At 49.1% G+C, this 15,441-nt stretch overlaps 1 protein-coding gene across 1 annotated transcript in view; it reads right to left on the bottom strand.

Annotated features, from left to right (window-relative positions):
* Positions 1-15,441, bottom strand: part of FREM1 (FRAS1 related extracellular matrix 1) — a 684,067-nt gene that overhangs the window by 315,947 nt on the left and 352,679 nt on the right. Inside the window, exon 22 of the mRNA XM_069238818.1 lies at positions 7,330-7,474. Coding sequence (XP_069094919.1) covers positions 7,330-7,474 — 145 coding nt within the window. The remainder of the gene's footprint in view (positions 1-7,329; positions 7,475-15,441) is intronic.

Below are 15,441 nucleotides of genomic sequence, written 5' to 3'. Positions count from 1 at the left end.
CAGGCCTCAGCACACTTTCAAATCAAAACATAGCATCAGCAAAGGCAAAAAGTCAGGGGGTAACCATGCCAAGGAGGCATTTCCTTACACAAAGCCTCAGCAAATCTGGTACAAACTAGAAACATTATTCATATCCATTATCCATAGTGCAGTTAAAATGTCAAAGAGGAACTTATATTAATGGCACCTTGATGACCAGTATGCCAAAATCCAATTTGTTTGACTCTGTGGGCTTTGTCAGAATGCAGAATGCTTTCAGGGAGTCGTTGAACTCCTTCTTTTACTGCAGGATCACCACCATTTCAGCCTCAAGTCTGCATCACTTATTATCAAGCGTTTGGCATCGGTCGTTGAGGAGGTACTCCCGTTCAGGTACTCTGGCTCCTTTTTTCTTTGCCTCCTTGCTCTTTCCCTTTTCCCCCTCTTTGTGCCTGCCGGCGTCAAGGGTAGGCTCGAAGATTTGCCCCTATCCATGTCCTTTGGGCAGGACCAGTGAGAGTCTTTCCGTTTGTGCTGACCCTTGGTTGTCGAGTATTTGGACGTCAACAACGCCGAGGAGGTTTTCAGGCTTTGGGGCCTTTAGTTACCTTCTGCAACTTAGGAGCATATTTAAGAGCCCCTAGCACCACCGGAGCATCACTTTACGTGACATTCCAGTGGTTCTAACCTCTGCTCCATATTTACAAGGAGGTGTAACAACACTTTTTGTGGCGTTACACCTCCTTGTAAATATGGGTGGCTCCGATGCAGTTATCTGCATCAGAGGGGCGTGCAACGGGTGTTGCTTTGGGTGTGCCACAGCAACACCCATTGCATTTTGACGCTGCCTCAGATTTACAAGATTTCGTAAACCGGAGGCAGCGCCAAAATCTAGCATCACCTCCAGGGGTGGCGTTAGCAAGGCACAACGAGGAGGAATGCTTTTATTGCTCCTCGTATTTTTGATTTTTCAATGCGTGCTACATTCTGCAGCATGCATAGAAAGAGCAAAATGCCAGCAATTGTTGTTTATGTGCGGGAAGGTGTCCCTTCCTACATATAAACAATCATTTGAAAATTACGCTTTGGCACTTCTGTGGGTGCTGCATTGTGCAGCACCCACAGAAGTGCCAAAGCGCCATTAGTGATTGTTTATGTGTGGTAAGGGACACCTTCCCGCACATAAACAATCACTCCCCTCAATGCAGATATCCTTACACGATGGTGCATAGGTGCCTGCGTTGGCGCTGGCAGCTATATTTAGAGGCTTCGCAGGGGGTAACACAGGGGTGCGCTGTATTCACTTAATTATGGTGCATCCCTGCGTTGTGAACATGATGGAGCACGGCGCTGCCAATTTTGGAGCAGCGTCATGCTCTGTAATTTTCCCATAAATATAGGCCTAAATCTTTTTGGTGTCCCTCACTGACTTCTTCAAGGCTTCTGCCCTTTTGACGTCAATGACACTCCATTAGGCATCCAACTCACCCCTTGCACTGGCTTTGCTTCTTTGATGTTTTCCTCATAGTCCCTGGAGAGGCCCAGGTCCTTCACATATTCCTGTGGTCTATGGGTGCCAATCATGGCGTGGTGCACCATTCGTTGCTTCAAACTTGTCTTGAGGGTCTTTGGGACAAATTTGGTGCAGGCCTTGAAGATTTTGGCATTATGATCCATCAGGAGACACAGGTCGCAGACCTTATGTAGATCTCTCTTTGTAAACTTGTGATGGAAATAAGGGCAGAACTAAAAAGGGGTGGTCTCCATACCTCTCAGCTACCACTCTCCTCTGCATTGTCTGGCCACGTGATGTTTAGCAAAGGTGTCCCCTGTCAGGGTCCAGAAGACTCCCCTCCTTGATCTTCGGGATTTTCTCATGACCTTCAATGATTCTCTGAGTCTTCAGTCAACTTTTTCTTCCTTTTTCCGTACATTTTCTTAGATTCTTCAGAACACTTATTATGGCAGAAAAAAAGAACCTAAAGGTGTTGACCACGCACAGAACATCAGGGGCACTGCCTAACATCACACAAGGGATGAACTTATCACCAAATGGTGGTCAATAACGTCCACACACAAAAAACAGGGAGAGAAGAGGCGAGAAGACGGACAAGACACAATTCTGGATCCTACCACCCAATGGGAATAGATGCATGGAATGCGAACCCAGAAAAGGATTTGTGCCTCAAAAATAAGTATTCTGACGGGGGGAGTCTAGGAGATTGTTATAGCTCAGGCACAATACCATATATCTGTAGACAGGGATACCAGCTGCATCTTATCTGCATTTAACTTATACCCAGATATTTGATCAAATTTGCTAGAAAAGTGCTTATTCCCTGCCTGGTAGTTATGATATTTAGAGTAAGTATTGTACTGCCACCCACAGATATGTTAATGTGGAAGATATTGTCATGAAATCTGAACGAAATAACCTCTGGTGATTTTTGTATAAAATGAGTTTGTTGTAGGGAGCAAAAAACAAAGGTAAGAGGGGCAGCCTTGTCAAGCTCATCACTGAAACGGAATGACATTTAGCAAGGTATGATTGAGCTTAATTACAGCCATTTTACATTTATAACACATTAATGGTTGAGATAAAGTCGTCTAAAAAATGAATCCTAAACAGCATTGCAAACAAAGGGGCATATTTATACTCTGTTTGCGCCGAATGTGCGTCAAAAATTTTGACGCACAATTGGGGCAAACCCTGCCCCATATTTATACTTTGACGTCCGACCCCGCGGGCGTCAAAATTCCACCATGTGCGTCATTTTTTGGAAGGGGGAACCAGCCTTGCGTTAATTATATGCAAGGTAGGCGTTCCCTTCCAAAAAATGACTTTAAGGCCTGTGCCCAATATTTATACTCTGACGTCATTTTGACGCACAGGAGTGGGTGGGCCTTAAAAAATGACGCACAGCCTGATGGGCGCCGTTTTTTAACACCTGGTTCAGGGCAGGCGTTAAGGGTCCTGTGGGCTCGGAAGGAGCCCAGAAGTGACCTCCCATGCCCCCAGGGACACCCCCTGCCACCCTTGCCCACCCCAGGAGGACACCCAAGGATGGAGGGACCCATCCCAGGGAAGTAAAGGTAAGTTCGGGTAAGTATTTTTTTCAGTTTTTTTTTGTGGCATAGGGGGGCCTGATTTGGGCCCCCCTACATGCCACTATGCCCAATGACCATGCCCAGGGGACACAAGTCCCCTGGGCATGGCCATTGGGCAAGGGGGCATGACTCCTGTCTTTGCTAAGACAGGAGTCATGTCAATGGAGGTTGGGCGTAAAAAAGAATGGCGCAAATCCGTTTTGAGGCCTGAATTTTGCCTCAGACCTGACCTGCCCCATTTTTTGACGCACAACCCCCATTTTCTCATACGCCGGCGCTGCCTGGTGTGAGTCATTTTTTTTTACACACACCAGTCCGCAGCGCCGGCTAACGTCATTCCATAAATAAGGCGCCCGCATGGTGCGTTGGAATGGCGTTAGCCGGCGGTAAGATTTTTGACGCACAACTGCGTTGGCGCAGTTGTGCGTCAAAAAGTATAAATATGGTCCCAAATATCCCCATTCCCCATATCCAGTGCTTTATCATTATGTAAAATAGTGACTGCCACGGGTCATAATCCTGTATAGGCAATCTTCATCAATGTTTAGGGTCCTGTTTGAATGATATAGATATGTGCCCCTCTTTCAAGACCGAAACATCTGTAAGAGATTTTATAAAAAATGTTCCCATTAGTAATGACAAGTGATAAAGGGCAATATGAGGAACAACATTTCAACTTTTCACTTTTTAAGAAAAATACGGAAGCTGGGCCAGCTAGATGGAGCCTTTTGTGTACAAAGAAGACAATCACTGAGGTTATTATTAAATATTTTGCAAAGTTCATAGGAATCTCATCAGCCATACATGCCTTGGTGTTAGGATTAGCATAGTAGCTGGTTTCATTTCCTGCTTCATAAACAGTTGTGGTTGTTGTTGGTCCAATGTTACCATATTCAAAGTTGCTACGCAAGTGCCTCTCTATCTCCCAGGAGAACACGTTTTACTTCTACACAATAGTGATGTGTAGAATGTTTTACTCCTCTGTCCCAAAGGATCACAAGGTTTATCTGTATTGTTCTTCTTAGTGCCACTTCTATTTAGTTAACGCGGTTCTCACGAGACTCTTTGTTCCTATACCCACTTTAATAATATGTTGTGGACACACAGGAAAAGCAAATCTGTTATTTATGTGGAGCTATGCCCTCAATGCAAGTGGTGGAAAGCAACCTTGGTAATGCAATGGTGCTAAATGTGTGCCCATGCAATACTTATTATAGAGAAGACTGCACAAGCATCTGAGGTCACCTCTGAAGTGCCCTCTGGATACAATATGCACAAGTTGCCTTACCATGTAATGCGTAATGCAATGTTAAGGTTCAGAATTGCTCTGCATCAGCTGCAGTCTCACCCGGCTGGGCAAGCACCTTTTAAAAACTCAGAAGTTTTATGTAGTTGCAGCTAAAATATGCAGTTAACAACCTTACATATTGTATTGGACTGTGGCTATTATTTAAATAAATGTATGTGAGAAATTTTTAAAACCTGTTTTTCTAAAATACAATATGTGAGGGAGATCAGCAGCAAGAGTCTTTCTCTTTCATATGCAACACATGGATATAACTTGTTCATTCTTAATGATTTTAAAAGATTTCATGTCTGTGATAAATGATTCACAACTATTTGTAGATTTTATAATTTAGAATATGTCTACTTCCAAGGTTATTGTAATATTATGTTTTATTGATTTGATATTTGTGGTTTAAAGGGCATTGTCTCAAATAAACCTATTTATGAACCGAAACCCTGGATAGAAAATTCAAGCACAATTCTGGCTGAACCTTAAGGCACTTGGATAATCAAGCCTCTAGTATTGCATCCTTGCACAAACCCAATGGATATTATCTACATTCTAGAAATGTTCTAGTTTTGGCTTTGCAGTTTTGTACTATAGCACTGTAGGAGACGGGGACAGAAATATGGCTTTGGAGGCTTACTGTTTTATTGAATCGTGCCTTTTTATTTAATATTTACAGGGTATGAGTTCCAGGATGGAAAATAAATACAAAATAATATAGGGCTGGGCATGGATCTCAGGGCAGTAGGGTGGTAGTGGGTTGTCTCTTTCTTTCCTCATCTGGTCAGGCGTAGAATTGGTTTATTCTATCCGTTTTTTCTCCTCTCTTGCAGGTCTTATCGTTCGGACAAATCTCTTCATTGCTTAAAAATTACCATCACCAAATCACCGATTGGGGTGTGTCTGAACTCTCTATATGTTCTTTGTGCATTATAGGAGTGTTTGGGGGGGGCACCAAAGAAGGAGCCCGGGTGTTGAGATGAGAGGATTTTTGGTAAGTAAGGGAAAAAAAAACAATAAAACAACAATAAATAGAGAAAACAAGCAAGTGAACTTTTCAAGTACATCAAAGAGCATCCAATGCCCTTCCGGTTACCAGCTCTCCTCTGAATATAAAGGGGAGAAATATTCACCAGGGTGACCCACCAAAATGGCAGCATGCATTTAAAGTGCTCCAAGGCAGTTCCCAGTTTCTCCCTATAAGCCTTCCCCCCTTGTCCCTCACACTCACAGCCCAAGCCACAGCCTTCCTAGGCTGTCTGTAGGGTTTTCCTATCCTCTGCGACAAGCATAATGTATACAAAGGGGGCGTTCCTCCGTTAAGGGGGCAGAAAAAGTGGAGCAAAAGAAATCCTAGAGATTTCTTTGTATAATTTTTTCGCCACTTTTAACTCCTGCTCAGAGCAGGCGTTAAAAGGCGGCACACCATTGTTTACAATGGGCCTCAATGGGCTTTACAGGATTGACGCTAGTCCTGCAAAACACCAAACTAGCGTAAAAAATGTTGATACTAGTTCCCTAACTACTGCTATGGTGCGCCGTATCTTAGATACGGCGCACACATGGTGGTGTTAGGGGGGCGCTAAGGGGCGTAGGAAAAGGGGCGTTGCACTGGGTTCAGCACCACTTTTCCTAAATCTGGTCCTAGGTTTTCCTACCCTCTTCCATGAAATACATTGCTAAGCGCACATTTTTTCACAGGGAACACAGCAAATACAAAGGTTCTCTCAGTTCCACTTACATTTATGTAAATCGGTTATTTTTAGGAAATATAAAGACCATGGAAGTCACAAAAGTCAGAAAGACCGGATTGGCGTGATTCACATAATTTGCCCTGATAAATCTACATTACCACAAAAAGATCGTTTTAAGAATGTAAGGTATTTAAGAAAAGGATACCTTGTACTCATAACATTTCTCCCATTATGTATTAACTCAGAACAGCAAAATATACTACAAAATTAAATAACACACAAGGAGCAGGCACTACAATGTCAGGTAGACCCTTGACAGTTTACAAATGTCAACTAGTCAGTTTGTGGGTTTTATGTCACAATGTGCTGTACAGAAATATATTCTGACATAAATATAATTTACTAATAAGCAAGTTCACAAAGGAACTGTCAGCTATTATTCCGAAATTGCACTCTGCATAAAATGTCACATTATTAGAATACCTGTACCTACGCATTAAAACCACTCCGAAGCACCACCATCCTGGCAGGAAATGGCTGCAGTACATCTGCCGCTATGGCAGCTGAAAGCTGAGCAGGCATTCCTTTATGCCAACTTACCATTCTTATTGTTCTTCACAAACAAGTTCTTAAAGCAGGAAATGTTAGTCCGAAAAACTAAAATCAGTGGCCCCCGACATACCATCTGTATTTTCCCTGTGTTTGGGGAGTCATTGCTTCTTTTCCATGCTTGGCACTGACTCCCATGTCTGACTCCCATGGTGGTAAGGCTAATATGATTATGGAGGAACTCCCTGAAACGATTGGACTTCCTGGTACATGAAAAGCAGTGATTCTTGGATGGGCAGGTCACAGCTTTTGATTGACAGCTTGTGGCCGCACCAGCTGTCAATCAGCAAACATTCTAAACTGGCCAAGGTAAATGTGAGCTCGGGATGATGGGAGAACTGCTGTTTTTTGTCTGTTCTTCCATCTCGACTAACTGCCTCTAGTAATGCACAAAGGCAAAATCACCCTCTGGGAATAGTTAGAGGTTGGGAAGAGTATACATAGAGCAGTTTTTGAACCGAGGTGACATAAAGAACACTAAAGCGCTAAAGAGGCTTACATTTCATTGAATCAGAGAAACTAATCACGAGCTGTGATGTGGGTGAGATTTAATTTGTGTTTTATCTTGCTGTATTCTATCACCTTCAATTCACTCTCAGTTTTCTCTTATACCTCTTGATTTGGAGCAAAAGACTTGTCTCTTACCTGACCAGTTCTGGCTTTTCATCATTAACTGGAAGGATAGTCACTGAGAGGGTTCGTTCAACCATGTGCTTCCCATCGAAGAGCTGCACTGTGAACCTGTCAGCTAGGCTTTCGGAGTCGTCGTGCATGTACATCACATTCATTCCTGAAACATTGAACACAATACATGGGATTATAAGCAATTCGCGCACACTTTTGTGTTTATTGTCAATACCTTGACAGACGATGGCAGAGATTATCAAAAGCAGAGCAAAGACGCGTTCAATACATCAGTGCAAAATGTATCTCACACTGGTGGCTGGCAATGTGTAGTGATGGTCCTAATGCACTTTCCATTGAAAAGGCACTGTTTGATGTGCCTACAACTGCGGTCCATATGGATTTATCACCCCAAAATTTGGGAAGGACCACTTTGAGAAGAGGATAGAGACAAAACAACGTTCTCTACCTCGGCGGCATTTTCTCGTTTAAAAGTACTGCCTTTTGACCAGAGCTTAAGTGACATTTCACAGGCTAATTGACAACATATTCATCTTCAGCCGTTCCTGGTCCACAAATCTCACCTGGAAACTGTTCTCTGAACATTCTGTTTGGTGGACCTAGCAGGCAATCCTTCAAAATATGTTGTGGCTGCACCACAAGTAAGACTACACTAGGTTACACTAAGGAAAATCACACAATTTACCCACAGAACAGAAAGAGTGAAGCACTTCAAAATATACCCAAACTATATAATCGAAAATAGATCAGGACTTTTTTATTCAGTTAATATTGCAGCTTCAATGAGAACAAGGCACTCCTCTTTAATGAAATGTTATGGGATCATTTCCTAATAGGATTCCTTGCGGTTCAGCTCTACAGAGGGCATGTCATACCTTATAAGTGGCCTTGATTTCTGAGCGCACATACATCAATACTTTTTCACAGAGCCATGGAAAGAACTGTCAGTTTTGTCTGTGCAAAAAAACAAGGGCCCTGAAAGGGACAATCCTTAATCCTAGGAAATGAGTGCAAAGAGCAGAGAGGCATCGGTGGGTGTAAGGAATCTGCAACTATATATAGGGGGTCATTCCAACCTTGGCGGTAAAAGCCGCTTACCGCTGTCAGAAGACCGCCAACATACCGCCGCAGCCGCGGTAAACCGCCACGGTCATTCTGACCCACAACAGGCAAACCGCCAAAATACAGACATCCACAAAAGTCCGCCACACCAAAGGCCAGCAAGAAACTGGCGATGACCAAACCTCCACCGTCACGCCAACAGAAATACGCCCACACTATCACGACACACGAATCCACGCTGCGGTCTTTCAACCGCGGTATTCCATTGGCGGTACACACCGCCGCGCTCAATATACACACACACCTACAAAACACAGCCACATTGGACAATTACAAATACATACACCTGATACACATACACATACCACTCCCACACACCCAATACAATATAAAACACACACCCACATCACCCACAAATCCCCACTGCTACAGAATCGGGACCACGCACTGAGAAAAAGAGAACTGAGCACCCAGACGCGCATTTTACTTTCACCCAGCAATATTTCTACGCACTTCACACAACACACCAATACACATCACCACACTCACAATCCACCCCACACATCATCCACACCACCCCATGGCACCGCAAAGACACCCCAGGTTCTCTGAGGATGAACTTAGGGTCATGGTGGAGGAAATTGTACGGGTAGAGCCACAGCTCTTCGGGACACAGGTGCAGCACACCACCATTGCCAGGAAGATGGAGCTATGGAGCAGAATAGTCAATAGGGTCAACGCTGTGGGACAGCACCCAAGAAATAGGGATGACATCAGGAAGCGGTGGAACGACCTACGGGGGAAGGTGCGTTCAATGGTATCCAGGCACAACATCGCGGTGCAGCGGACTGGCGGCGGACCCCCTCCTCCTCCCCCAGAATTTACAACATGGGAGGAGCAAGTCTTGGCGATCCTGCATCCTGAGGGCCTCGCAGGAGTATCTGGAGGAATGGACTCTGGTAAGTGAAATCATCACTACTTCATCCCCCCCACCCCACCAGCATACCAACTCATACCCCCACCCTCACCCCCATCACATCCTGCTCCTTGAAAATGTCTCACCATCACAGCACACCCATCCCAACACCAATCCCTGCATGCGACCACAAAGCATGGACACCCATCAACAAAGCATGCCCACTGCACATACCCATCCCCCACCAAATCACCGTCACAAAAGCCCCCACACGGGAATGCCAGCACTGGGGTACAAGGGCACCCACCCATTACACGCTATGGCACACACAAATGCAATAACCATACTTTTATACCCCTGCAGGACCCGAACGCCACATCACCGCGCAAGAGGGTCCACAAATGTCCACTCCACCCCCAGAAAAGGCCCACAGTGAGGACAGCACCTCTGTCGACCTGGATCTAGATGACCAGCCCGGCCCATCGGGGACCTCGGGACAGTCGGTTCCCCTCACACAGCCACAGCCCATAGCAGACCTTCCCCCCTCTGGGAACACCAGCACAGCACCCACCCAGTGGGCCCATCCCTCTGTCCCCAGGACACGTCAATCAGCGGTGTGTCCACCACTACAGGGCACCCAGGTTAACCCACCACCCCAACAACAACAGGGACCTGGGGGCAGTGGTAGTGGGCACACGGTCCAGGGGACAGAGGCCCAGGGAAACAGGGGAACTGGGAGGGCTGCTGTGCGACAGGGGGGGGACAGGCCCAGGGAACCCACTCTCCACGAGGCCCTCTCCTCTATCATGGGAGCCTACCACCACTCCCAGGAGACGATGGCGACGGTCCTGGCCAGGTTTCAGGAGATCCAGCTTCTGCAGGAGGAACAGTATTTGGGGTTCAGGGAGGAACTACGAAACATCAGTTCCGCCCTGGCCACCATTGTAGGGGCTCTGAATCAGGTAGTCACCACATTGCGGGACACTGTGGCAGGACAAAGGGCCCCTGACACTAGCATGGACCAAGAACTGCCTACCACCTCTGCCGGCGCTAGTGGACAGGAGGCCCCGCCACAGGACCAACAGGCCACCAGCACCCCACCCCCTGCAGAAGGAGAACCACCCCACAAGCGGGCCCTGAGATCCAGGAAGACAGAGTAAGATGCTAAGACCCCCGCCAGGAAAGGATAACTCCCTGAATGTCATCCCACTGTCCCACATTGACACCCTGTCCATTCTTATACTGCCCATGCTCCACTTTCCACAGGCATTTGGACAATGCACCTGTGATACTAATAGTCTGGACTCTGCCATGGACAATCCTCCACCATCACCCCTCACCGATTTGCAATCACCCACCAATATAGAGCACTGAAATAAACACAGTTATTGCACAAAACAATCAGGAGTCTGGCTGTGTTTTTGTACTAATGTATTAGACATTACCGTCCCAAAATGCATATTTACATTGTGATGCCAACATACCACTGTCACACAACTGTAGTCCATGGGGAAACAAAGCAGATGTCACGCAGTATGGCCCACATCTCTGAAATTGGAAGGGAAAGTCACAACTCAGTTACCATACACTGGGGGAAAAGGACAGACAGTAGAGAGGTAGTAGGGGTTAAGTATATGTAATATGCCGGGTTGGAATCTTACCTGTGTGTCATTGAAAATACTGCTGTATTACTGTGTTCCTGTTGTCTATGTCGTCCTCTTCGGCTTCCTCGTCTTCACTCTCCACAGGCTCCACAGCTGCTGCAACACCACCATCTGGACCATCCTCCTGCAGAAAAGGCACCTGGCGTCGCAAAGCCAGGTTGTGAAGCATACAGCAGGCCACGATGATCTGGCACACCTTCTTTGGTGAGTACAATAGGGATCCACCTGTCATATGGAGGCACCTGAACCTGGTCCGCTCGATCACCCTCCTAGTTCTCCCATGGGCCTCATTGTACCGTTCCTCTGCCCTTGTCCTGGGATTCCTCACTGGGGTCAGTAGCCATGACAGGTTGGGCTAACCAGAGTCACCAATTAGCCACACACGGTGCCTCTGGAGTTGACCCATCAGTATGCTGCTATTCCGCATGATGTACGCGTCATGCACTGAGCCAGGGAACTTGGCATTAACATGGGAGATGTACTGGTCTGCCAAACACACCATCTGTACATTCATCGAATGATAACTCTTTCTGTTTCTGTACACTTGTTCACTCCTGCTGGAGGGTACTAAAGCCACATGGGTCCCATCAAAGGCACCTATGATGTTGGGGATATGTCCAAGGGCATAGAAATCACCTTTCACTGTAGGCAAATCCCCCACCTCAGGGAAAACAATGTAGCTCCGCATGTGTTTCAGAAGGGCAGACAACACTCTGGACAACACCTTGGAAAACATAGGCTGAGACATCCCTGATGATATGGCCACTGTTGTTTGAAATGACCCACTTGCAAAGAAATGGAGTACTGACAGCACCTGCACTAGAGGTGGGATCCCTGTGGGTTGGCGGATGGGTGACATCAGGTCTGGCTCCAGCTGGGCACACAGTTCATGAATAGTGGCTCGGTCAAGCCTGTATGTCAGTATGACATGTCTTTCCTCCATTGTCGACAGGTCTACCAGCGGTCTGTACACGGGAAGATTCCTCCATCTCCTCGCATGTCCCAGCGGACGGTGCCTATGAAGGACAACAGCGAGCACAGAGTAAATCAACCCACAGGTACGTAACCACAGCTTGCACATAACACGATTCCCAATCCATTGAATGGTTTGTATGAGTGTTGATGCAAGGCCTAGGTATGTGTGACGCAGATAAAAGTAAGCCATGTGGGCCCTTGAAACGGCGGCTGCCTGACCTGTGAAGTGTGACAATGGGATGTGAGGTAAATGCGCTGGCGTGGCACACCGTGGCGGTAGGCGGTCGAAGACCGCGGCGCAAAACAGCATTGGTTAACATTGAACCCTATGGGTCTCAGGAGCCAATGACGATGTGCACCGGCGGTCGCGGTACGCACCACCGCGGGCGTGACCGCCATTTTCTATCTGCTTAATCACTCAATACCTGATCTTCGACAGGAGAGGACCTACACTGCAAGTGCTGCTGTGACCTCGGTCTGGAAGAGACAATGGCTCATGCGACTGGGGAAAGGGCCCCTGCCTTCACTGCTCAGGAATTGGAGAAACTCGTGGATGGGGTCCTCCCCCAGTATGCGCTACTCTACGGTCCTCCAGACCAACAGGTAAGCACACTGGGACCATGCTTTGGGGGCAATGGCTGTGTTGAGTCGGGTGGATGAAAGATGGTGGGGAGGGGAGCGAATGAGGCATGCATCAAACGACGGATGACAGGATGTGCCACATGGCAAGGGTAGGGATGGGGGGCCACTCACATTGAGGGTGCAGAAGGTGATGACTCTTTTTCTCCCCCTGTACATTTCACATAGGTCAGCGCCCGCCAGAAGATCGACATTTGGCGTGCCATCGCCAAGGACGTCCGGGCCCTGAGGGTCCACCACAGACGGGGCACCCACTGCCGAAAGAGATGGGAGGACATCCGACGCTGGAGCAGGAAGACGGCGGAGGCTCAGCTGGGGATGGCCTCCCAATGTGGGAGGGGTGCCAGTCGGACTTTGACCCCCCTGATGTCCCAGATCCTGGCGGTGGCCTACCCCGATTTGGATGGGGGCGTGAGGACATCACAGCAGCCACAAGGGGGTGAGTACACTCTCATTCTGGTGACTTTGCGCGCAGTGGAGGTGTCTGGGTGGGGGAGGAGGGCTGTGGGTATCCCTAGGCCAGGGCGATTTCTGTAGGCTAGGCCCCTCTGTAAGGCATGGCCCTGTGCCCCCGCCCCCCACCTCTGTAGGGTGCCAAGTACAGCTATTCATGGCCCTGTGTCATCTATGTGTGCAGATGTCGTCCATAGGCTTGTAGGCCATGTCCCACGGATTGAGTAGTGGACCCCAAGTGCGCGGCGTAGTGCAGGGGGCTTCTGTGTCTGTCCTGTCCACCAACGGTGTCGCCAATGCATGCACTCAACATGTCTTTATTTTCTCCCCCCCCCCTTTTTTGTGGTCTTCCTGTTCATGTGTGCATTAGCATCATCAGGCGGAGGAGAAGTGGCATCGGAGCACGAGGGGGCTGCATCCCACATGGCCCTGGAGGGCCATGCAACGGATTCCGAATACACCAGTGGGACGGAGGGCGAGGGGAGCTCCATAGCGGGGACTCGGGCAGACATAAGTGACACGGACTCGTCCTCTGAAGGGAGCTCCCTTGTGGTGGCGGCAACATCCGTGCCCCCCGCAACAACAGGTACAGCCGCCACCCAGCGCACCAGCACCGCCCTCCCAGCAGCCCCTCAGCGTTTGCCCCGTGCCCGCTCACCCATGAAGGTGGGTATCTACTTCGCCCCAGGCACCTCAGGCCCTGCCCCAGTCACCCCTGCTGCCCTCAGTGAGGAGATCATTGACCTCCTGAGGACACTCACTGTTGGGCAGTCTACCATTTTGAATGCCATCCAGGGTGTCGAAAGAGAGGTGTACCAGGGTAATGCATACCTGGAGGGCATTCATTCTGGTCAGGCTGCCCTTCAGCGATCGTTCAACACTCTGGCCTCAGCACTGATAGCAGCAATTGTCCCTGTCTCTAGCCTCCCCCCTCCAACTTCCTCCACCCATACCCTATCACCTGTACCTCTGCCTATCCCAGACACACCATCAGACCAGCCTGCACACACCTCAACACCCAAGGGAAGCTCAGGCAGACATAAGCACCACACATCACACAGGCATTCACACAAGCAACATCCACATACAGACATACCAACACCCACTGCCTCCACTGTGTCCCCCTCCTCCTCGTCTCCCTCCTCCCTCCCTGTCACGTCTCCACTCACACTTGCATGCACAACATCTTCAGCCACTACGTCCATCACCAGCACACACACCAGAACCCACCGCACACGTGCAGTCACCACCCCCACTCCCATTTACACGTCCCCTGTGTCCTCTCCCAGTGTGTCTGTCACCCCCTCTTCCAAGATACACAAACGCAGGCAGCCACCCACCCAACAGCCATCCACCTCACGACAGCCTCCAGCCCAAGCACCTGCACCCAAAGACACCAGACTTAAGACTCCTACAACCACAACCTCTTCCTCCACTCCCATACCCACTACACCCACCCGTCCCACTGGTCCTAAATTGCTATTCCTGTCCAAACTTAACCTCTTTCCTACAACACCCCCACCCCGTCCATCTCATAGGACTCCAGTCAGCACCTCAGCCACCACAAAACCAGGCCCTGTGATGACAGTCTGCCATGGACTGTGGAGTCCCCCACCCTCAAGGGCAGCCAGTTCAGTACGGAGCCAAGGCACGGGCAGCCCACCCCCGGAGAAACACCCGAAGATAGTCAGCGGCCGGCGCGAGATGGTGAAAACACCAGGCACTAAAATCCCTACCATGGCTCCGGCACGAAGTGTGGAGACAGGTGGCACACTGCCCAAGATGGGGAAGGGCCACAGGCGAACAGGGGAGGCTGGGAAGGGCAGCACGCCCGAGGAGAGCGCCATCAGCCCAGCTGGCCAGGAGGGCCCTGCCAGACCCATCCCAGGTGGGCAGGAGGACACCAACAGGCCCGGTACTGCAGACCAGGAAGGCCCCGCCAGCCACCCGACAGATGGGCAGGAAGGCCCCGCCAGCCACAGGACAGGTGGCAAATGACCTGCACGCCATGGCCTGATCCGCTGAACTGGGCCCTTCATCCCAAGCACCGCTGAACTGGGCACCGCCGTCTCAAGCACCGCTGAACTGGGCAAGCACCGCCATGGCAAAGCACCGCTGAACAGTCCAGAACCGCCATGGCAAAGCACCGCTGAACAGTCCAGAACCGCCATGGCAAAGCACCGCTGAACTGGGCCCTTCATCTCAAGCACCGCTGAACTGGGCACCGCCGTCTCAAGCACCGCTGCACTGGGCCCTTCATCTCAAGCACCGCTGAACTGGGCCCTTCATCTCAAGCACCGCTGAACTGGGCCCTTCATCTCAAGCACCGCTGAACTGGGCCCTTCATCTCAAGCACCGCTGAACTGGGCACCGCCGTCTCAAGCACCGCTGCACTGGGCCCTT

The sequence above is a fragment of the Pleurodeles waltl genome, chromosome 1_2 (assembly GCF_031143425.1).
Source record: "Pleurodeles waltl isolate 20211129_DDA chromosome 1_2, aPleWal1.hap1.20221129, whole genome shotgun sequence".
NCBI classification, from domain to species: domain Eukaryota; kingdom Metazoa; phylum Chordata; class Amphibia; order Caudata; family Salamandridae; genus Pleurodeles; species Pleurodeles waltl.
Note: the sequence above shows the minus strand (reverse complement) of the source record. Positions and strands in the feature narration are given on the sequence as shown.